Raw genomic sequence first — 23710 nt, 5'->3', positions numbered from 1 at the left:
GCACAACGTTAAGATTGAGAAGGACTGATCTTGTACAGGCCTCCATTGGGCACTCTCTGTTCTCTTTCTAATTCCATCAAAGAAGCTCTGTTTCACGTATTCAGCTCTGTTTCACACATCCCACTAATGGACACTAGGAATCCCTTAATAGCCCTACACCAGCCCTCCCCTGCTTGCCCCCACCCAGCTGGGTCCTGGCATTATGCCACGGGGATGCTGTTGTCTCCAAATTAGGAGTTCTTCACCCTCTCTCAGAGAAACACACTTGGCCTAACCCACAAATTTCCCTTGTTCCATTTTGGGTTATTATATATTGCCCTCCTGTTATGAGAGTTGAAAATTTAGCTTTCTTATACTATACTGTGTGCTTCCCCTCTCTCATCCTAGTTTTTCCAGTATAGTTATGTCACCGTTTTAGGTTTGTGGTAAGCAAAATTCTAAGAATGACCCTCAATGAACCTTGCCCTTATATAATCCCCTCCCCTTTGAATGTGGGCGGAACCTCAGAATATGATGGATAACACTCTGGTGATTGTTACTTTACATGGAAAAAAGGACATTATGTGAGTGGGCCTAATCTAATCACACAAGCCCTTTAAAAGCAGAGTGGTTTTTTCCAGTTAACAGCAAAAGAGGAATTCAGAGATTGGAAGCATGTGCAGTTTTGAAGATGCAGGGGGCCTCCATGCCAATGTGGGTGGCAGTTAGGAGCTGAGAGTGTCCCAGCTGACAGTCAGCAAGGCATCATTCCTATAACCACAAAAACCTGAATTCTGCCAATAACCTGAATGAACCTGAAAATGAATTCTTCCCTAGAGCCTCCACATAAGACCCCAGCCCAGCCAACACCTTGATTTCAGCCTTGTTAGACTAAGCAGAGACTACCAGACTTACAGAACTGTGAGATAGTAAGTGGATGTTGTTTTTTTGTTTTGGGGGGGGGTTTTTTACTATTTTTGGCTGCGTTGGGACTTCATTGCTGTGCGCGGGCTTTCCCTAGTTGCGGCGAGCCGGGGCTATTCTTTGTTGCGGTGCACAGGCTTCTCATTGCAGTGGCTTCTCTTGTTGCAGCGCACGGGCTCTAGGCACGTGGGCTTCAGTAGTTGTGGCTCGCGGGCTCAGTAGTTGTGGCTCAGTAGTTGTGGCACACAGGCTTAGCTGCTTCGTGGCATATGGGATCTTCCTGGACCAGGGCTCGAACCCACATCCCCTGCATTGGCAGGCAGATTGTTAACCACTGCGCCACCAGGGAAGCCCGTGGATGTTTTTTTAAGCCACTAAATTTGTGATCATTTGGGATGTAGCAATAGAACGTTCAAGTTTAAATCTATAGTCTTGTAGTCTTACAAATATGTAAAAATTGTTCACTGCTAAGCCAAATAATGTCACTATAATAACTTTTCCTTTTTTGTTCAGTTTTTTGTTTATCCCTAGAGTTAAGAATTGCCACCATTTTTTTTACTTGCTTAGTTCTCCAGGTAACTACTATTACTTTTTTCCACAAATTACTTCAACAGCTCTATTAAATGCCCAATGATATTTTTTCCAATCACTCAAAACACAACAAACAATCTACCAAAACACAACAAATAATCTACCAATTCCTTTTTTCCCAAACTTCCTCTCTCCTACTCCTATACTCTGCCTTCTCCTACTCCTGGCGCATAGCTCTTGTCCTGAAACTTGCTTTTGCCTCTCTCCAAAGTTTTATTCCCTATTTCCTGGATCCCATGTTTTCTTTCTTGGTTTACTCTCTCCCTTTCCTGGAATATATCCTTGAATAGTTTTCTAAGAATGTGTAAGAGGTATATTTTTGAGTGAAGAATGATTTTATTCTACCCTCACACATTTTTTTTTAATGAATTTATTTATTTATTTATTTTTGGCTGCGTTGGGTCTTCGTTGCTGCACGTGGGCTTTCCCTAGTTGCGGTGTGCGGGCTTCCCATTGCAGTGGCTTCCCTTGTTGCAGATCACGGGCTTCAGGCGCGTGGGCTTCAGTAGTTGTGGCACGCAGTCTCTAGAGCGCAGGCTCAGTAGTTGTGGCGCATGGGCTTAGTTGCTCCGCAGCATGTGGGATCTTCCTGGACCAGGGCTCAAACCCGTGTCCCCTGCATTGGCAGGCGGATTCTTAACCACTGTGCCACCAGGGAAGCCCTACCCTCACACTTGATTGTCAGTTTTTCCAGATATGGAATTCTAGGTGGAAAATCATTTTCTGAGAATTTTGAAGTTATACCTTTATTGTCCTCTAACTTCCAGTTGGATTCTTTTGTGTATGATGTATTTCTCTCCAGAAGCTTTTGATTTTCTTTTTGTTCCCTAGTGTTCTGAAATTTCATGTTGGAATTTGCTGTAGATCTTTTTTCATTCACTGTGATAGACATTCCCTGAGCTTTTTCAATCTGAAAATTTGTGCACTTCATTTCTGACAAATTTTTCTTTATTATTTCTTTATTAATTTATTCTCTATTTTCTCTCTTCTCTCCGTTTGGAACTTCCATTTGTCAGCTCTAAAACCTCCTGAACTGATCCTCTAACTTAATTAATCTTTCTCTATGCTTCCTTTGGGTTTTAAAACATTTACTCTTTGGGAGTTTCCTCAATTTTATCTTCCAACCTTCTGTGTTAATTATCTATTGCTGTGTAACAAATTACACTAAAACATAGAGGCTTTAAACAATGAACATTCATTACCTTATAGTTTCTGTGAATCAGGCATCCAGAAGCAGTTTAGCTAGTTGGTTCTGGCTCAGGGTTTCTCTTGTGGTTGCAGACAGGATGTCAGCAGGAGCTGCAGTCATCTCATAGCTGGAGGCCTCAGTTCCTCCCTGGCTATTGACAAGACACCTCAGTTTCTCACCACGTGGGCCTTCCAATAAGCTGCCTGAGTGTTCTCACTTGGCAGCTAACTTTCCTCAGAGCAGGTGATCAGAGAGAGTGAGAGAGAGTGGAAGGAGGAAGGAAGCCGCATGCCTTTTTATGACAGTCTCAGAAGTGACTGTGACTTCTACCTTATTCTGTTTGTTAGAAGAGAATTACTAAATCTAGCCCACACTCAAGGGGAGGGGTAATAAAGAAGCTGTGGACCTACAGGAAAATCACCATACCTTTGTATCAGAACATTTTATTTTGGTTACTATATTTTTAATTTCCAAGTGTTGTTTTTGGTCCTCTGGTTTTCCTTTTCCATATCTTCTTTTTTCTTTAGGGATATTATACTTTATTTGAAATTCTCTTCTGTTCTCTGCATTAGCTCTGTTTCCTCTGCGCCCTTTTTCCTATGAGTTTATTTTGATCTCTATTTTCCTCATTGATAACTATTGTCAAATAACTGGTGATCCTTGGCTCTCCATTATAAGTTAAGAGTGAGGAACTAAAAAGCTGACTAGAAGCCTGGAGGGCAGGGGTAGTTATCCATTGTGGGCTTCACTGGGAGCTTTCCTCTGGATCTCTACATTTTCTCCAGGGAAGAACACTATAATTGCTTCTCTGGGGATTGGTTACATGTTTGTCTGCTAGCATACTGGGATCAAGACAGGAGAAGGGGGCACTGAGTCTCACCGTTGAGGATCTCGATTTTCACTTAATCATCGTATTTTTAGTCTTGCACCATATGCCGTCCCTCACAGTAAATCTTGTGCAGGAGTGCAGTGCCTCCAAGATTCAGTTCCTCCAGAGAACTCTCTTTTTCCCCAGTTTTATTGAGATATAATTGACGTATAACATTGTGTAAGTTTAAGGTGTACAATATGTTGATTTGATACGCTTAAAATATATTGCAAGATGATAACTACCATAGTATTAGCTCTAATACCTTCATCACGTCACGTAATTGCCATTTCTTTTTTGTGGTAAGAACATTCAAGATCTACTCTCTCAGTACCTTTCAAGTACATAATGCAGTATAATTACCTATAATCACCATGCTGTACATTAGATCCCCAGAACTTATTCATCTTATAACTGGAAGTTTATACCCTTTGGCCAACATCTCATCCCCTCACCCCCCAACCACCATTCTACTCTCTGTTTCTGAGTTCCGCTTTTTTAGATTGCACGTCTAAGTGAGATCATACAGTATTTGTCTTCTTCTGTCTGACTTATCTTACTTAGCATAATGCCCTCAAGGTTCATCCATGTTGTTGCAAATGACAGGATTTCCTTCTTTCTCATGACAATAATATTTCATGGCATATATATATATATATATATATATATATATATATATATATATATATATATACATCACATCTTCTTTATCCATTCATCCATTGACAGACACTTAGGTTTCCATATCTTGGCTATTGTGAATAATGCTGCAATGAACATGAGAGTGAAGATATCTCTTCAAGATCCTGTTTTCACTTCCTTTGGATATATAGCCAGAAGTGGGATTACTGGACAGAGAAATCGTTTATCTCCTTGTTGGGGCATAGTAGTTTGCCTGGTTGTGCCACATGCTCTGTAGACAGAGTTTCAGTGACCACCTTCCTGTTCTCGGACCTAGTCTCTACTCCTACCTTCTGTGGTACCTGCTACATTCTAAGGTTTGAGCCTCCCAAATGAATTAGCTCAATTCTAGGTGTATCCTCCACTGCAGACACTTAAGTTAAAACTTTTCCTATTCTGATAAATTCGTTACTATCCCTCTATCTACTTTCCATTTTTCAAAAGATATTTCCACTGAAATATATCATCTTGCTATTGTATCCTTGCTCTCTCTCTCTTTGACCTTGAAGGTTAATGCCATTATTGTTGTTGTTATTTTGATGTGATTTTAGCAAACTTAGGAGGGAAAGGAAATAAACTTTATGGTTAATTAACCATCTTTAAAATGTATTTTCATGATAAAATTTCAAAATTATAGAGGGCTTCCCTGATGGTGCAGTGGTTGAGAATCCGCCTTTCAATGTGGGGGACACGGGTTTGGGCCCTGGTCCAGGAAGATCCCACATGCTGCGGGGCAACTAAGCCTGTGTGCCACAACTGCTGAGCCTGCACTCCAGAGCCCGCGAGCCACAACTACTGAAGCCCGCGCGCCTGAAGCCCGTGATCCGCAACAATAGAAGCCACCGCAATTAGAAGCCTGCACACCCCAATGAAGAGTAGCCCCTGCTCAACGCAACTAGACAAAACCCGCGTGCAGCAACGAAGACCCAACGCAGCCAAAAATAAATAAACAAATAAATAAATTTTTTTAAATAATGTATTTTCATGATATAATTTCAAAATTATAGAGGGCTTCCCTGGTGGTGCAGTGGTTGAGAATCCGCCTGCCAATGCAGGGGACACAGGTTCGAGCCCTGGTCGGGGAAGATCCCACATGCCACGGAGCAACTAAGCCTGTGAGCCACAACTACTGAGCCTGCGCTCTAGAGCCTGCCCGCCACAACTATTGAAGCCCACGCACCTAGAGCCCATGCCTTGCAACAAGAGAAGCCACCGCAACTAGAGAAAGACCCAACGCAGCCAAAAATAAATTAATTAATTTTTTTTTAATTATAGAAAAGTTGTAAGACTGGTACAAAAGAAATTCCCTATACCCTTTACCCAAATTAGTCAATTGTTAATGTTTGGCCACATTTGCTTGCTCTCTCTCTCTCCATATATATATAATTTATATATTTACATATCTATATATAAACATCTATTTTTTTCTCAGCTAGTTGAGAATAAGCTGCTCATATTATATCCTTTACTCTCAAATATTTCAGTTTGTATTTCCTAAGAATAAGAACATTTTCTTAGATAACAACCCACAGTATAGGTATCAAACTCAGCAATTTTAACACTGATACAATACTATTTAATTATCTATAGTCTATATTCCAATTTTGCCAATTGTCCCATTAATGTCCTTTAGAACAAAATTTTTCCTTCTAGGATACAATTAAGGATAAGACTGATCATAGAAATAGAAATAATTGGTTAATCAATTATTTGATTGGTTAATTAACCAATTAAATTGGTTAATTAATTATTGATTAATCAATCAATCCAATAAGGATTGCATTTAGTTGGCATGCCTCTTTAGCCTCCTTTAATCTGGAACAATTCCTCTGATGCTTTGTTTCATGACAGTGACAATTTTAACAGTACAGGCAAGATATTTTATAGAATTTTTCTTAATTTGGGTTTGTCTGATGTTTCTCAAGAATAGATTAGGTTTAAATATTTTTGGCAGGACTAAGCAATACTATGTCTTCAATACATCACATCAGGAGGCTTGTGATGTCATTTTGTCCCATTATTGGTGATGTTAACTTTGACCGTTTGATTAAGGTGGTGTTTTCCAGTTTTCTCCACTGTCAAGTTACTATTTTTGTTTTGTAATTAGTAATAATTTCCAGGAAGATACTTTGAAAAAATGTAAATACCTTATTCTTCATCAAACTTTTGCTTACTAGTTTTAGTATTTAATGATGGTTCATTTATTTCTATGATAGTTGCAAAATGGTAATTTTCTAAATCACATCCATTTTAATTCAAAGTGTAATCTTTTAAAGTTTGAGTTTTTCCAAAGCATTCAATTTCATTTTTATACAAACCACTGCTCTTTTTCTTAATATCTCATAAATTTATTTAATGCTTGCTTGATACATTTTATGTAGAAAGGTTGGGACTGTTTGCTTTGGGTGCCCCTGGTAAATCTCATGGAGGCACTCACTGCTCTTTTTTAAAAAATACATATTCCATTAGTTTAAATAATATATCATTAAATTGCAATATTGCAATTACAGAATAAACCTGGCATAAATTGTTTGGGGAGAAAAACCACAGTTGACTCTTGGTATGCACACAGTTCAACTGGTGGGAGCATAAGTGTGCAGGTATACTCGAGAGTAGCTCTTGGCTGCAACTGGAGTGTTGCAGGTATTTTTTAATATGTTTTTCAGAGGAAATGGAGAACATTAATTAATCTAGCAAGTCTATTCAATGGAGTTTCTTTTTTTTAATATTTATTATTTATTTATTTATTATTTATTTACTTATTTAGGCTGCGCTGGATGTTATTTGCGGAATGCGGGATCTTTAGTTGCAACATGCAGGATCTTCATTGTGGCATGAGGGATCTTCATTGCGGCATGCGAGCTCTTAGTTGCGGCATGCGAGCTCTTATTTGCAGCATGCATGTGTGATCTAGTTCCCCAACCAGGGATTGAACCTGGGCCCCCTGCATTGGGAGCCCGGAGTCTCACCCACTGGACCACCAGGGAAGTACCCTCAGTGGAGCTTCTTTAGAAGAGCTTCTACTATATATATAATATTGAGCTATTCACACTTAATAGTCTAAGATACATCAAGAAACTAGGGCACCTTGGACTTCCCTGGTGGTCCAGTGGTTAAGACTCCGCGTTCCCAACGCAGGGGTCACGGGTTCGATCACTGGTGGGGAACTAGGATCCCGCATGCTGCACAGTACGGCCAAAAATAACAAAAAGAAACTAGGGTAACTTAAAGGATTACTGATAAAAACATAGATAAGTGTCCTGGACCAAGTTGGAGATTCCTGAATATTTGCCAAATTCAGTATGTGAGTTAGGATGCAGGGGAGGAATAAATGTGAGATCCCTTTCCAGACACATTTTAGATGCTTAGAATTCCTTGTAGTGAAATATCACCCAAATGAAACTAACATAATATTTTATGTAAACTATATTTCAATTTTTTTAAAAAAAGAAATACCTCCCAAAGATAAAGATATCTGGTAGAAATTGACAAGATATCCTAAAATTCATATGGAAATATATAGAACCCAGAATAACCAAAGCAATCTTGAAGAATAACAATGTTGGAGGACATACTTCCCAATTTCATATCTTCTACAAAGCTGCTATAATCAAGACTGTGTTATATTGGCATAAGAAGTGCCATATAGATCAGTGAAATAGAATTGAGAGTCCAGAAATAAACCCTTAATTTATGGTCAGTTGATTTTCAACAAGAATGCCAAGACAATTCAATGGGAGAGAATAGTCATTTCAACAAATTGTGCTGCAAAAACTGGATAATCACATGCAAAAGAATGAAATTGGACCCCACCTCACACCATATACAAAAATTTACTCAAAATGGACCACAGACATAAATGAAAGAGCTAAAACTTTAAAACTCTTAGAAGAAAAATCTTCATGACCTTGGGATTAGGCAGTGGTTTCTAAGAAATGACAACAAAAGCATAAGTGACAGAAGGAAAGATAGATAAATTGGATTTCATCAAAATTTTAAACTTTTGTGCTTCAAAGTTCACTATCAAGTAAGTGAAAAGAGATTTTTTTTGTAAATGTTTGGATTACAAGACAGATTTAAAATAAATAAGTATAGGGACTTCCCTTGTGGCACAGGGGTTAAGAATCCGCCTGCAGGGGACACGGGTTCAATCCCTGGTCCGGGAAGATCCCACATGTTGCGGAGCAACTAAGCCCGTACGCCACAACTGCTGAGCCCGTGTGCCACAACTGCTGAAGCCTGTGCACCCTAGAGCCCATGCTCCACAACAAGAGAAGCCAACGCAATGAGAAGCCCACACATCTCAACAAACAGTAGCCCCCGCTCGCCACAACTAGAGAAAGCCCGCACACAGCAATGAAGACCCAATGCAACCAAAAATAAAATAAAAAATTTTTTAAAAAAAGAAGAAAACACTTTGTAAATTAATTTGGAAAACTTTCCTCATAGGACATAGCCCCAGAAGCCTAAGAGTAAAGATTGACAATTTTTCCTAGATAAAAGTTATAATTCTGTATCAAAAGACATCATAAAGTTAAAAGGCAAGAAAGAGACTTAAGAGGGGAATTCCCTGGCAGTCCAGGGGTTAGGACTCTGTGCTTTCATTGCCAAGGACCCGGGTTTGATCCCTGGTCTGGGAACTAAGATCCCACAAGCCGTGCGGCACAGCCAAAAACATAAATAAATAAAGGAGAGACTAAGGGAAAATATTTGCCATATACAGGTGTTTGTGTGTGTGTGTATATATACACATATATTTACGTATATACATATATACACACACCTCTATATAAACACACACATACATACATATATTCATATTTATAATTTATATATATAATTTCAGAATACATAGAAACCTCCCAAGTAAGGCACCAATCCAGACTCCCCTTCTCATCCAACATCAGATAACTATTTATTGGGAACTGATTGTGCCAGGCACTGTGTTAGGCACTAGGAATACAACAGTGACTAACACAGACAATAAACAAGTAAATAAATAAACAAGATATTCACAGAATATAACAAGTACTGGGAAGGATATAAGGGTGGGAGAGTTGATGCAATGGATCCGAAGTTATAAACTGCTGGCCAGAGGGCCAGACTCAGCCTGCAGAGTGATTTCTTAAAAAAATTTGGACCCACATCTAAAAATCAGGAGATTTTATGTGAAATCCACATTTCTGACTTCTCTTAAAAATTAGAACTGGCCACACTGGCCCTAAATTCCCACATGACCACAAATGGCCAGAGCAAAGTAGCAGCTGCCCCTTTAGATGGGACAGGTTTCTTAGTTGTTTTACTCATAAACATTATCTGCCTGACTCTTATAGGCAACTGAGTTTGCAGATTCCATGATGGAGAGTAACTTGGAGAGGCCCACTTTATTTACTTATTTATTATTATTATTATTATTTTGGCTGCATTGGGTCTTCACTGCTGTGCGCGGGCTTTCTCTAGTTGAGGCGAGCGGGGGCTACTCTTCATTGCAGTGCACAGGCTTCTCACTGTGTTGGCTTCTGTTGTTGCAGAACATGGGCTCTAGGCACGCAGGCTTCAGTAGTTGTGGCACGCAGGCTCAGTAGTTGTGGCTCGCAGGCTCTAGAGTGCAGGCTCAGCAGTTGTGGTGCATGGGCTTAGTTGCTCCGGGGCATGTGGGATCTTCCCGGACCAGGGCTCGAACCCATGTCCCCTGCATTGGCAGGCAGATCCTTAACCACTGTGCCACCAGGGAAGCCTGAGAGGCCCACTTTAGACAGTAGTCAAGGAGGTAATGTTTGAGCCACACCGTGGGGAATGAGAATGAGCCAGCCATGTGTAGAGCTGAGGCAAGAGCTTCATCCTCATAAGAGCAAATTTCAAAATCTAGAAGGAATTCAAGGCTAAAACCATAACAAAGCACTTCCAACTCCCACTTTGATCACAGACTGCTTTCACTGCATCCCAGCCAGAATCCTGTAACTCATCTCCCATTTCTGACAAGCCATTTTTTCTCGTTTTTCCTTCTGTGGTTGATTTCTAGTTTCATACTGTTATGGTCAGAAAAGATGCTTGAAATAATTTCTATCCTCTTAAATTTGTTGAGTCTTGTTTTGTGTCCTTTATATGGTCTATCCTAGAGAATATTCCACGTGACTCGAAAAGAATGTGTATTCTGGGTTTTGTTTGTTTGTTTTTGTTTTGTTTTGGATGTAGTGTCTTGTAGATATAAATTAAGTCCAACTGTTTTATTGTGTCATTTAGGATCTCTGTTGCATTATTGATTTTCTGTCTGGAAGATCTGTCCATTGATGTCAGTGAGGTATTAAAGTCTCCTACTATTGTTGTATTCCTGTCAATTTCTCCCTTTATTGTCTGTTAGTATTTGTTTTATGTATTTAGGTGCTCCTATATGTTAACAAGTGTAATATCCTCTTCTCATAATAAAATGATTCCTTTATCATTATATAGTATTCTTCTTTGTCTTTCTTTATGGACTTTGTTTTAAAGTCTATTTTGTCTGGTGTGAGTATTGCTACACCTGCTTTCTTGTCATTTCCATTTGCATGAAGTATCTTTTTCCATCCCATCACTTTCAATCTATGTGTGTCTTTTGCCCTCAAGTGGCAGCGTATTGTAGGTTCTTGACAAGTCATTTTAATTGTGCACATCCTGAAATATCTATGCACAAAGACATTCAGGGAACTTGGCTACCCTCTGCCAAGTTTGGCTTCAACCATGTTATTCAGACTTCCACCTGAAAATTCCACTCAATAGTAATTATGTTCTATTCGTAGTATTCCCTTGAAGCCACTTGAGCTGCCCAGGAGCTGAAGTCTGGGACCACATGGCCAAGCTCCAGGGCACATAGGCTGACTCTAGAAGCTCAGGATAAGGCTATGAATCTCCAGGGAGCTGGAGTGTGGAGCTCCAGGGAAACCTATGAAGACAAAGGTATGTGTATTTGGCCCTCCTCCTAGGACATCTAGTCTTCCTAGAATGACTAGTACCATAACCACAAATCTCAAGTGAGCACTTGGGACTTCCTGAAAATCCTATTATATTTCCCTAGCCACTCTCCCACTCCTCAAGGCAACTCCCCCTCTCTCCTCAAATCTCTAAAATCCCCTCTTGATCCTCACTCTGAGCTAATATCTTCCTTGCTCCTTATTTAACTAAAAACAGAAGCAATCTAAAGAGACTTTCCATCATCACATCTAACATTCCACTGCATTTATACCTTCCCTCTGGTACAATGAATGAACTGACTCCATTTGTGTACTGGATCTCATCCACACTTTCCTCAAGGATTTTGCTCCTGTAATTATCCCCCTCTCCCTCAGTTTTTTCCCTCTTCCCAGATCATTTCCATAAGTATACAAATGTGCTGTAATCATTCCATCTGGGGAAAAAAAAGAATCCTCCCTTGACCAAATGGTCCCCTCAAGCTATTGTCCTCATTTCTTTCTCCACCACCTTCTCCCCTTTCCCACTCCTGATTATACCAAAACTCCTGGGGAAAGTAGTTTATACTCATTGACAAGAGAAAAACAACCATGCTGATTGGCCTCACTTTAAATTCCTGATCACTAAACTCAAGTGGGCCTCTATGGCTGCCCAGAAGTCAGACTACATTTCCTTGTTCTATGCATTCTCTCACTCTCCTGAAGGCCACTTCGTACCTTCTCTTTCCTCAAACCTCTAACACCTCATCTCCTATCCTCACTCTCACATAATGACTTTCCTTTCTATTTCACAGTGAAAACAGAAGCAACTGGAAGATAATTTCTATAACCTCTCACAAAATCATGTCTATCCATCTACCTGCATCTGTGCCTGTATATGTCTTATTAAAATGAGTGAATGGTCTACACACTTGTTAAGACCAACCCCTCCACTTGTGCATCAGATCTCATATTGTTGACTATTCAAGGACACTACTCCAATATTCTTCACACTCTATTGCATCAGTTTTTCTATCTCTGGCCATTCCTATCTACATACATTCATGCTATAATTTCTTCCATCTTAAAGCCCTACATCCTATTTCCCTGCCCACCCCCATACAGAAAAATTCTTCAAAAGAGTTGTCTGGTCTTTCTGTCTTTAACTATCCTGCCAGTCTCTCTTGAACCCATGCCAATCAGGCTCTTGCCCCTACCACTCCACTGAAACTTCTTATGTGTCTAGTCACCAATGCTCATATCCATGGTGATGTTCCTAAATTAAACAGTAAGCTCTTAGCTCTCATCTTATTTAACATATCAACAGGAAAGTGCAACAGAGCTCACCTGGTTCTGAATCCTGGTGCTGCTGAGGTTGCTTGCAGTATGTCAGCTGGCAGAGATTTGGGAATGTGGACCACCATAACAGGGAATTTGGCTCATACCTTTCTATTACTTCAGAACTGGTTTGGGAAAGTATGTATGGAGAAAATACAGCATTCTGTTTGGCTCTTAGAAAACAACATCCATCCACCTTGCTTACCCAAGTCTTTCTAATCCCAATTTCTACATTCATTAATTCAAGGAACACACAGTTCCTGACTGTGCTCACCCTTAGTTCCATGTGATCTTGCAGGACTCTAATTTGTCATTCACACTTGTCTTCAGAATGATTCTCTGGCCCTGCTCTCTTTCTGGCTGATTTCACCTTGTTAATACATTCACTCAAGTGGTTTGACCTTTTTCCCGTCCCCCTGTACTAGCACTTCAACCTGTTCTCCATGCTCAAATCAACCACACTCTTACTTGGCCCTTCAGTGAGGGCTTTAACAGCAACCATTAAAATGAACTTATTAACACTTCTCATTCTTAACACATACTATAATGATATTTTTAAGCCATTCACAATTTTTCTTTGAAGAAAGTTTTTTTTCCCTTCTAGTAGATGTGAGGGCCCACTCAAGCTTTCCTTATTATAGTCATAATGAAAACTCATAGACATGAGTCAACACAGGTAACTAAATATTCTGCCTCCTTCCTTTCTTTTCCTCCTGATAAAGAACTAAAATAGAAAAACCAAAGAGGAAAACTGGGTGTGGAGAGCATACTTTGGTCTATCCTTGACTTCAGAAACTCATTTTTATCAGGTACTCAAAGTTGTTCAGATTCATGGAGCTAACTCGCTAAGCAAATTCAGAGTGCCTGTTTCCTCACTTGTAAATGGAGATAACAATGCCTTCCTTATACATTTGTTGTGGAGATTAAATTATATAATGTATATAATACAGCTAAGACCTAGCACATAAAACTGTACAACAGATGATTGGAAGAAAAGTTATAAACCATAATAAGTAAGTTATTATTTACATATGGAATATATACCTTTCCTCTGACTGGAATATCTTTGTCCTGCTACTCAAAACATACTTGCCAGGATAGGGTACCTGAAAATCAATACACACACACACACACACATATACACACACACATATATACGTACTTTTTTTTTTTTTGGCCGCACAGCTTGTGGGATCTTAGTTCCCCAACCTGGAATTGAACCTGGGCCCTTGGCAGTGAAAGTGCCGATCCTAACCACTGAATCGCCAGGGAATTCCCATGGAAAGCAATATTTTTAACCATAAGATTCCTTGAGAAGCAACAAATGCTAGCTGGCTTCAAAGGATAGCTCATCCAGGCCCTGAAAGAGCCTGGTCAATTGCAGCTGCCCACAGAAGAGCATCCCTGACCAGTGACCAGAACTCTCTTGTCTACCAATCAGTAGATTCCTGCCCCTCCCAGACTCACCCTTCCTGATAATACTACTAGTTGCCCCTGGAGGTTCAGCCCAGCCTCCTGTGTTCATTCACCTTGAGTGCCTAAGCTTTCCCTTCTCTGTCCTGCCCAGGGGAGCATGGCCATATATCTGTCCTTTTCTTTGCTGAATCTATCTCACCACCTGCTTTGAACCCTGTTCTCCCACTTACTCTTAGCGTCATACCTGGACACTCCTCTTGGTCCAGGAGTGTCAGAATTTCAGAAAAATTCCCTTATCTGGCCCTTTGCTGAGACAACTCCCTTGCCTTGTTATATGAAAATCCTAGGTCAAGCTAGACATCATCCTAACACAAATCTACACTCAGGGCATTGCCCACTGACAGGTGTCTCAGAGGCAAATCGATGAGGGTGGGTGGTTAAGAGTGCTTATGCTTATTCTTGGCTTGAAACAAATGACCTCTCCCTGCCAGACTCTCTAGTGACTGCCCTCCAGCCACAGACACGATGACCTCCAAGCTCCACACATCCAAAGGGCCTCACTCCATCTTCCTCCACTGCTGCCTTTATCATTACTTCTCCCAGAGGAATTCACTAATGAGTCCTCCAAGTTGCTCTTACTTCCAAATGAATCTCTTCAAAGAAAAAGTAAATCTCAAGTCTTTGGTAAAAGCCGAGCATATATCACTTGTATTCTCATTTTCTGGATCGTGTCAAAGGGATCCCATAGGTGGTTTTCCCCACCCTGATTGGAATGTCCTCTGCTCAGTCTCCTAGTTCTCCTGACCTCTCCTAGCTGCCTATTTGGTGACCCGCTATTAGGAGACAGCTGGAGATGCCATTCTTAGCCTCCAGCAGAGGGCACTGTAGTTCTGGCTTTTCAAACAGGAGCATGAATGGCACAATTCAGCCAAGAGTGAACTGGCCAAAACCTCTGAGCCCCTCTGCCTTTCTAAATGGATAGACATACTGAAGTTACAGAAATGTATTTTGGAAACACTCATATGTCTCATAGCTGCTATAGACCATCATCCCCATCCACCTGAAACCAGAAGGGAGAAGGTACTCAAGCTACTCACAGCTACAATCTGCCAAAGCCTAGGGAGTGGGCACCTCCAAGGTGGATGACTGTGTCTGTATTGCAGCAGATAGACCACTTTTTCCACAGGGGCTTGGCATTTCCCCACTGGTTTTCCTCACTGAGACTGATCTAATCCACTGATGACTGGCCCACCAGGTTCCAGTCCTCTCTGCTCCCTCGATGCTGGCCATAGGAAATGATATTCCACAGTTCAGTGAATCTCAGGGAGGCAGGGATCTGCCTCTAGAACAAGGTAATATCATCATGTCTCTCTCCCAACTCAAGGCTTCTCCAAGTGGAGCAGACACCCTTGACAGGGCCCCATTGAGCTGTACACAGGGGAGCCCATTAAGAGGCTAGTTCTATCAGCTCATGTTTTTCCTTAGTCCTTGGTCTTTCCTGGAAGGCCTGATGAGATGATTTCAAGAGCCAGTTTAATGCGGTGGTTAAGAACATGGGCTCTGGAGCCAAACTGCTTGGGTTAAACTCAGGTCTCTGCCATATGCTAGTTATGTGACCTTGGGCAAATCACTAAACTTCTCTGGGCCTCTGTTTCTCCATTTACAAAATAAGATAGTAACAGTACCTACCTTTTATAGTTGTGCTGAGCACATTCACTAATTATTAGCCCTTTTTATTGTTGTTATCTCTAGAAGATCCATGTAGTCCATTTCACATCAGCAGTCTGCAACCGGCACTAAGCCTCTCTGTTATCTCGTGCCCCCTCCACCTCCCCTGTGTTCAGAATCCTGAACAAGTGCACCACTTTGAGGAAGATATTTTTGGAGGCAAAGGAACTGTCCTCATATGTAAAATGTGCCCTGGGAATTGGTCTGGTTCCCTGGGTTTATGCTCTTGTCCACTTCCTCCCAAAGCACTGACTATTTCCTTATCTCAGGAAAGACAATAAGTGCAAGATAGCCTTCAAAACATACTTTAGCCAATTTCAATCCATGTTAACGCGCCAGTCAACTTTGAGGGATTAATGCCCCACATCTGATATGACCTCTTAGACGGGAGTCATATTTTACGTACAGTACCACAACATTTTCTCTCAAACTGATCTTGTATAAATTTCTAGTCAGGGTGGTATTACTCTGCTTGCAGTGACACCAACTTCAAGACAACTGCAAGTAATGTCTGTTAGATATTATCACCACTATGTACTCAGAATCTGGAACAGACAGGCAAATACCCTAACCTGAAAGTCAGAATTCTGGGAGCCACTGAGGTAGACCCATTCTAAAAATTCTTCAGCCTGAAAACATTGTGGCCAATCAGCCCCAGTTCCAGCTAACAGAGGCAATGGGCAAAGTAGTGGAAAACTAAGATTTTGTGATCATCCCAGTGGCCCTGGGAAGCTTATACTATTGAGAAATCTGCAACATAAATTTGGAAAAGTAGAAGATCCACCCAAGTACTTTTGCACTACCCCATATGTCCTTCATGGTCCATTCAAAGCATTAAATCTGGTCTTATGGCAACTCCTAATTTATGGCCTGGCTCTAGAAGAAAGCGGCAGGGTCCTTCATATCTATTTATCACAAAAAACATATGGAGTATAGTATTAACTGGGTGGATGAAGAAGCTCTGTTATACCATCTACCAACAAAATGATGGATTCATCTACCTCGCCATGGTGGAGTTATAAAGAGTTCATTGCATCCCTCTACCCAGAATATGCCCTTTCACAAGTAGCTGTGGCATGATTCTCACCTACCCCTCACCACCCTTCACCTCACGTGGCTTCCAAAACTTGGCAGCTTGCAGAAGCTATGAGTTACCAAAAATATCTTCCAGCTCGCCAAATACTGATCCGAGGAATATGCCAACTGGTGCTTGATTCAAGAGGAAGGCATCCAAGTGGGTGATACTGTCCAAGCACACAGTAACCCATACAGGAAGCTGGGAGACTACTACTTGGAAACTGAGATAATAGAGAGCATCATCTGGCTGTACCCTAAAGAACAGTCTGAGGCCTCAGGACCCGATAAAGAGCTCCCACTGTCACCTGCACCCAGACCAATAATTACTTGTAGTCCAGGTCCCACTGCCTACTAGGAACATGCTCTTGCTCCTTCTCCTCCATCTACACTTACTTGGCCGTAGACATTCTGACACCCTCACTTAGCCCAAAGTCAAACGACCAAACTCAAATGACACTGCTTCTAGGAAATGGCCCCTCATTGCTATAACCTGTGATGAAGTAAATTCAGCCCCTGGTTCAGTCCAGGCTTCCACCTGCCCAAGCCCTCAAGTGTCAAGGGAGGGGATTCAAACAGTGTCCCACTCTGATAGTGTCATTGTCTCAGAGAATGTTAAAGGAGATTTCCACTGGAGTGCAAAAGGGAGTGTGGAGGGACAGATGACGACGAATGTGCGGGGCCAGGCAGGATGAAGGGGAAAAGCAGGAGCTGGGGAAGGACTATAAAACGGGGGTGGGGGGAGAGACTTCCCTGGTGGCGCAGTGGTTAGGAATCCACCTTCCAATGCAGGGGACATGGGTTCGAGCCCTGGTCCGGGAAGATCCCACATGCCGCGGGGCAACTAAGCCCGTGCGCCACACCTACTGAGCCTGCGCTCTCGATAAGCCCGTGCGCCACACCTACTGAGCCTGCGCTCTAGATAAGCCCGTGCGCCACACCTACTGAGCCTGCGCTCTAGAGCCCACAAGTCACAACTACTGAAGCCCGCGCGCCTAGAGCCTCTGCTCCGCAACAAGAGAAGCCACTGCAATGAGAAGCCCGCGCACCGCAACGAAGACCCAATGCAGCCAAAAATTAATTAATTTATTAATTTATTTATTTATTAAAACAGAGGGGGCATCCCCACCATACACCAGAGGTGAGTCAGCAATCTCAACAATTTCAAGAGAGAATGGCAAATTTTGACCCAGTTCCTGACAAGCTCAGGATTCTGAGATGCAAGCCAGATCTAGCCTATTTAAGCAGAACATGAATTTATTAAAAGAATATTGGTGGGATTACATCAAACTAAAAAGCTTCTGCACAGCAAAGGAAACAATCAGCAAAATGAAAAGGCAACCTATAGTATGGGGGAAAATACTTGCAAACCATATATTTGATAAAGGGTTAATATCCAAAATATATAAGGAATTCCTATAACTCAATAGCAAAAAAAAAAAAAAAAAAATCCAACTAAAAAATGGGCAGAGGATCTGAAAAGACATTTCTCCAAAGAAGACACACAAATGGCCAACAGGTATATGAAAAGATGCTCAACGTCTAATCATGAGGGAAATGCAAATTAAAACCGCAATGTCACCTCACACCTGTTAAAGTGGCTATAATCAAAAAAACCCACAAAAGCTAACAAGCATTGGTGAGGAAAAAAGGGAACCCATGTGCACTGTGGTGGGAATGCAAATGGGTGCAGCCACTATAGAAAACAGTAAGGTGATTTCTCAAGAAATTAATAGAACTACCATATGATCCAGCAATCCCACTTCTGATATATATATCCTGAAAGGAATTGAAATCACGATCTCAAAGAGATACCTGCACTCTCATATTCGTTGCAGCATTATTCACAACAGCCAAGCTATGGAAGCAACATAAATGTCCATCAACGCATGAATGGGTTTTTTATTTATTTTTAAAAATTTTATTATTTTTAAAAATATTTATTTGTTTATTTGGCTGCGCCAGGTCTTAGTTGCGGCACACGGGGTCTTCGTTGCTGTATGCGAGATCCTCGTTGTGGCATGCGGGATCTTTTTTAGTTGTGGCATGCAGGCTCTTAGTTGCAGCGTGAGGGATCTAGTTCCCTGACCAGGTAATCGAACCCTGGCCCCCTGCATTGGGAGGGCAGAGTCTTAACCACTGGACCATCAGGGAAGTCCCTGAATTTTTTAAATGTGGTATACGCATACAATGGAATATTATTCAGCCTTAAAAAAAAAAAAAAAGGAAATCCTGCCATTTGCAACAACATGGATGAATCTGGAAGACATTATGCTAAGTGAAATAAGCCAGACACAGGACAAATACTACATGATACCACTTGTATGAGGAATCTAAAATAATCAAACTCATAGAAGCAGAGAATAAAATGGTGGTTGCCAGAGGCTGGGGGGAGGAAGAAACAGGGAGGTAGTAATCAAAGGGTACAAAATTTCAGCTATGCAAGATGAATAAGTCCTAGAGATCTACTGTACAGCACAGAGCCTATAGTTAATACTGTGTTATATACTTAAAACTTCGCTAAGAGGTTAGAGCTTATGTTAGATGTTCTTGTCAAAAAAATAATAATAATAACAATAAACAAAGAGGGTGGGAGGAGATTTTTGGAGGTGATGTATATGTTTGTGGCATAGATTGTGGTGATGGTCTCACAGGTGTGTACTTATCTCCAAACTCATTAAGTTGTATATATTAAATATATACAACTTTTTCTATGTCTGTTATACAATGAAGTAGTTTATAAAAAAGGAATATTGGGAAACACATAAAAATTGTAGAAGGAACAGAGAACAAAGCTTGGCAGAGGGTAACCAGAAACAATGTTCAGAATCATGCTGCAGACCTGGCTGGGCACAGACACCACTGCATTCGATGCTGTGGTGGGCACTGCTGGCACCAAGGACACTGGGCCCCGGATACTGCTGCTCGAAACAAGATGCAGCTTCACTGCCCCAACTTCCATCAATAGAAAAAGACTTTACATGGTCGCAGCTTCTTTGCAACCCCAATCTTTGATTCAAAATCTGAAGAAGATGTGTTGATTGGCCTACCAAAACTCTTTGCCCATGGCCTCGCTACACGAGAGGCTGGGTATCTTAGTCCATTCAGGCTGCTATAACAAAATACCATAGACTGGGTGGCTTATAAACAACAGAAATTTATTTCTCACATTTCTGGAGGCTGGAAATCCAGGATCAGGATGCCAGGTGAGGGCCCTCTTCCAGGTTGCAGACTTCTTATTGTTTCCTCACATGGCAGAAGGGGCAAGGAAGCTCTCTCAGGTCTCTTTTACAAGGGCACTAATTCCATTCATGAGGGCTCTGCCCTCATGAATCACATCCCAAATGCCCCACCTCCAAATACCATTACCTTGGGCATTAAGTTTTCATCATGTGAATTTGGGGGGGATGGGAACATTCAGACCATAGCACTGGGTAAGGAAGGTCTGGTTTTTTCAGTCACTGTAAGATACAGATTTTGCCTCAGAGGAGATTCCTAAACCCCCATAAGAATGCTAAGTCTACACTACCCTACTCTACACTGCCTTTCCAGCTGCTGGCCCTGTCCCTCTCCACTTTACCCAGCATCAGTCCAGCTCTAAATCAACAGCAAGCTGAGACCTCTCTAGCGCGTCTAACGCACTTGATATCTTGCTGCCCGAAATGCTCTTCCTGATACTACTATGTCCCATGAATCCCTTCTTATCCTCCAACACTTAGCTTAAACATAATTTCCCCTATTAGACCAACTGAAGCTCTGCAAATATGCCAATCTCAGGAAAGGAATATCCATCCAGACAAGGGGCCTTTTTCACCTACGCTAACCCTAAGTATTTGTCAATATCCCGATTCTAGCAGGAGGCCACTCAAAATCCAGGAGTCAGGGAGGAGCAAGAGAGTAGTGAGGAAGGTCTCATCACTGTTCTCCCTCCCTCCCCTCTGTCACAGGCATTTTGATTTGACTCCTGAGATCCTGAGAATTGGATGTGAGTGGCTTGGAGAGATCCCTGCCCTATGCCTGGTTGGCATGGAGACCAGAGACTCAGAAAGTCAAATAACCCCATTTGCTAAGTACTCAGGGCAAGTCTGCTCTCATTTCAGACCAGAAAGAACCAGAGCCCACTAGGCTTCCCCCTATTATCTCAGAAGATGGGAATCATTCCGTGCACCAGAATAGCCACACAAGGTACCAAGAAGCTGTACGGAAGGTGTTGTTAAAGACACGTAAGTATCTTGGATTTGTCACATGCCAGGGGCAGAAAAGATGTGTCTGAGTTCCTAAAGAATGGCTGGGCTGTGGTGGGGCATTGTTATAGAGCAGAGGATGGGGGCAAAAAGAGCCAAGAAGAGACTGAGAAGAAGGAGAAAGTAGACTTGAATGGTGGGGTAAGCAAGATAAAATAAAAACTGAATCAGACTTGGAAGCAGAAGATCCAGGTGTGAGTACTATTTCTGTCTCTTTTAAGTGTCTCACCTTGGCAATCACTTATCCTTTTTTAACCTGCTTCCTCGTTCATTTAAAAAAACAGAAAATGCCTACTCTACCAATCTTACAGAATTGTTGTGAGGATCAAAGCTTTGGAATTTGAACTGAGTTTAAACTCCAAACAAGCCGTGTGACCTTGGGCAAATTCCTTCAACCACTTAATCTCTCTGCATCATCTGAAAATCGCAATAATACTGTAGCATTTTTTGTGAAAGTTAGATAAAATGTACATTTAAAAAAGCACCTAGGACAACCTACTGATACATGCAAATACTGAGGAATCTCCAGGGAATTCTGCTATGTAAAGAAAGCCAATCCCAAAAGAGATCCCATACTGTATGATGCCATTTATATAACATTCTTAAAATGACAAAATTATAGAACTGAAGAGCACATTATTGATCACCAGGGGGTGGAGGGAGGAGGATGTGGCTATAAAAGGGCAACTCCAGGATCCTGTGGTGGTAGAAGGTTCTGTATCAATATGTTAATACCCTGGTTGTAATAAACTGCTACAATTTTGCAAGATGTTACCAAGGTGGGGGCTGGGAGGACATGGCTAAAGGGTACACAAGATCTGTTTTTCCCCTTCTTACAACTGTATGTGAATCTATCATTATCTCAAAATTAAAGTTTAATTTAAAAAAACAAATACTTTCAGAAATTAAAAAAGATATGCATGAAGAGGAATATCTGTTATTTCTACTAGCAAAACTTTTTAAAAGCTTTTTATCAATTAACAGGAAAACAACTAAGTGAAAAATATAACATCTACTCAATATATATTAGGGATTTTTTTAAAAATAATGATTATAGAGACTATACAGCCAGAATATTAGGCTATAATTTTATGTTTTAAAAATATACAAATTTTATACACTGGTATAATTAGATTTATCCAAATAAATAAAGAGTGAAAATCCAGAAAAAAAGAAAATCTAGGTAAGTCTGGTATTATTTCAAAATTTTAAAAACACCTAATACCTAATACAACATTTAGAACATAACAGGTACTTGATAAATGATATTAGTAATATCCAAACATGAGGTAGTATCACTGCTAAATTTCAGAGAATTACCTGAAATGAGCAAAGAAGGAAAAAAAAGAACCAGTAGACTCACCTTGCACATTTTCCAAGTGGGTAGGGTGGTTAGAACTCTGTGCTCTCACTGCCGAGGGCCCGGGTTCAATCCCTGGTCGGGGAACTAAGATCCCACAAGCCGCGTAGCACGGCCAAAGAAAGAAAACAAACCAAGTGGGTTGACCACTTGTTTTTCCACCACCTTAGCACTTGGGAAAAGCTCTCTTGGAGATGGGCTTATAGTAGAGGCATGAAGAACCAAGATTGATTCCACTGAGCATGAAGGGTGCGAGATGCTGGAATCCAGAAGTGGAACTCAGTGTGGTGACCACATTTCCAGGACTTCTCAGCACCTGGTCAGGCCCAGTTGCTAGGCTGGGCTTGTGATGCCCTGAGGCACAAAAGGGAGCAGACGACTCTAAGCAATTGGATAACCTGCCCTTCCCCCAACCATTCAGTCCCCAATCAGGTCTTCAGAGTCCCCCTGACTGATGCTCAGAACTTCAGCTTCTGGCGGTCCCACAATCCAGGAGTGCGCCCAGAGGAAACCATGCCATGGATCCGGAGCCCCTGCCACTGCCTCATCAAAAGCCCAATGACCAGGTTAGGCTGGAAGGGTGAGGGTGGGGAGGTCAAGGAAAGTATTCCTCCCTCCCCTCACTGAAATCCTTGGAGACTCTTTCATTTCTAGTCAGAGTTGGGAAATGGAATAGGAAGTTTGGGTCTTACCAGGGACAACTGGCCCCAGAATCTGGGCAGTGGTGGCATTCAAAGGAACTAAAGATTGGTCTGTGTCTTTGCGTTTTGCCTTATGGATATGACTTCTGAATAGATACAAGTATCTACAGCACTCCTGTGGGAGGCCTGGGGTGTTGCGGCTCCCTTCATTGCCACCTCGCACCCCTCTAACCACCATCCATTGGCAGTAGCCCCACTTCTTCATCACTACCTCTGCCCATTCTAGGTTTAAGCACCCCCCGCCCCCATCCAGCCTAACCTGGCTGAACCTGAGACCCCGTCTCTCTTTTCCAGGTTTATGGATCCCTCTCTTCTCAATGACAGAAACTTCAGTCTGTATTGAGCAGGAAGTGTTTGCAGAAGGACAAGATAAACTCTGGATGGAGGGCAAAGAGGGACAGAGGGAGGTGTCCTGGTTCCAATGGCTGACTAATGAGAGGAGGGGATTGAGAACATGGAATAAACAGATTGCACTAGAAGTGACTTGTGTGCCCTGGAAGTGAGGGGGAGGGAAATTATTCCAATACCCAAATTCCCGTGAGATCAGGACTGTGAGAGATTCCTGAAGGAGCCAGAACTTGGTGTTTGGTTTGGGAGGGGCCAGGGCACTGGGAAGACCACCACAGGGGGTCCTGAGCTCACGCATGGCAGGGGTCAGAGTAACAAGTCTCGGAATACACCCTGCTCCTCGGGA

The 23710-nt window shown here is 41.7% G+C and overlaps 1 protein-coding gene across 4 annotated transcripts in view; it reads left to right on the top strand.

Moving 5' to 3' along the window:
• SPMIP11 (sperm microtubule inner protein 11) overlaps positions 1-23495 on the top strand; it is a gene marked incomplete at its 5' end in the record, with an annotated part of 109276 nt that extends 85781 nt beyond the window's left edge. For 2 of the 4 annotated variants that reach the window (XM_082421507.1, XM_082421508.1), the window contains 3 exons: positions 20812-20934; positions 22737-22881; positions 23311-23495. In XM_082421507.1, coding sequence (XP_082277633.1) covers positions 20812-20934; positions 22737-22881; positions 23311-23359 — 317 coding nt within the window. In that variant the 3' untranslated portion in view covers positions 23360-23495. Of the gene's footprint in view, positions 1-11008; positions 11166-20811; positions 20935-22736 lie in introns of all 4 variants that reach the window. The other 2 variants (XM_082421506.1, XM_082421505.1) reach the window with 2 other exon arrangements.
• Between the last annotated feature and the right edge of the window lie 215 nt (positions 23496-23710).

Source organism: Balaenoptera physalus (assembly GCF_965194825.1).
Source record: "Balaenoptera physalus genome assembly, chromosome: 13".
NCBI classification, from domain to species: domain Eukaryota; kingdom Metazoa; phylum Chordata; class Mammalia; order Artiodactyla; family Balaenopteridae; genus Balaenoptera; species Balaenoptera physalus.
This window is presented reverse-complemented; position numbering and strand designations above follow the sequence as displayed.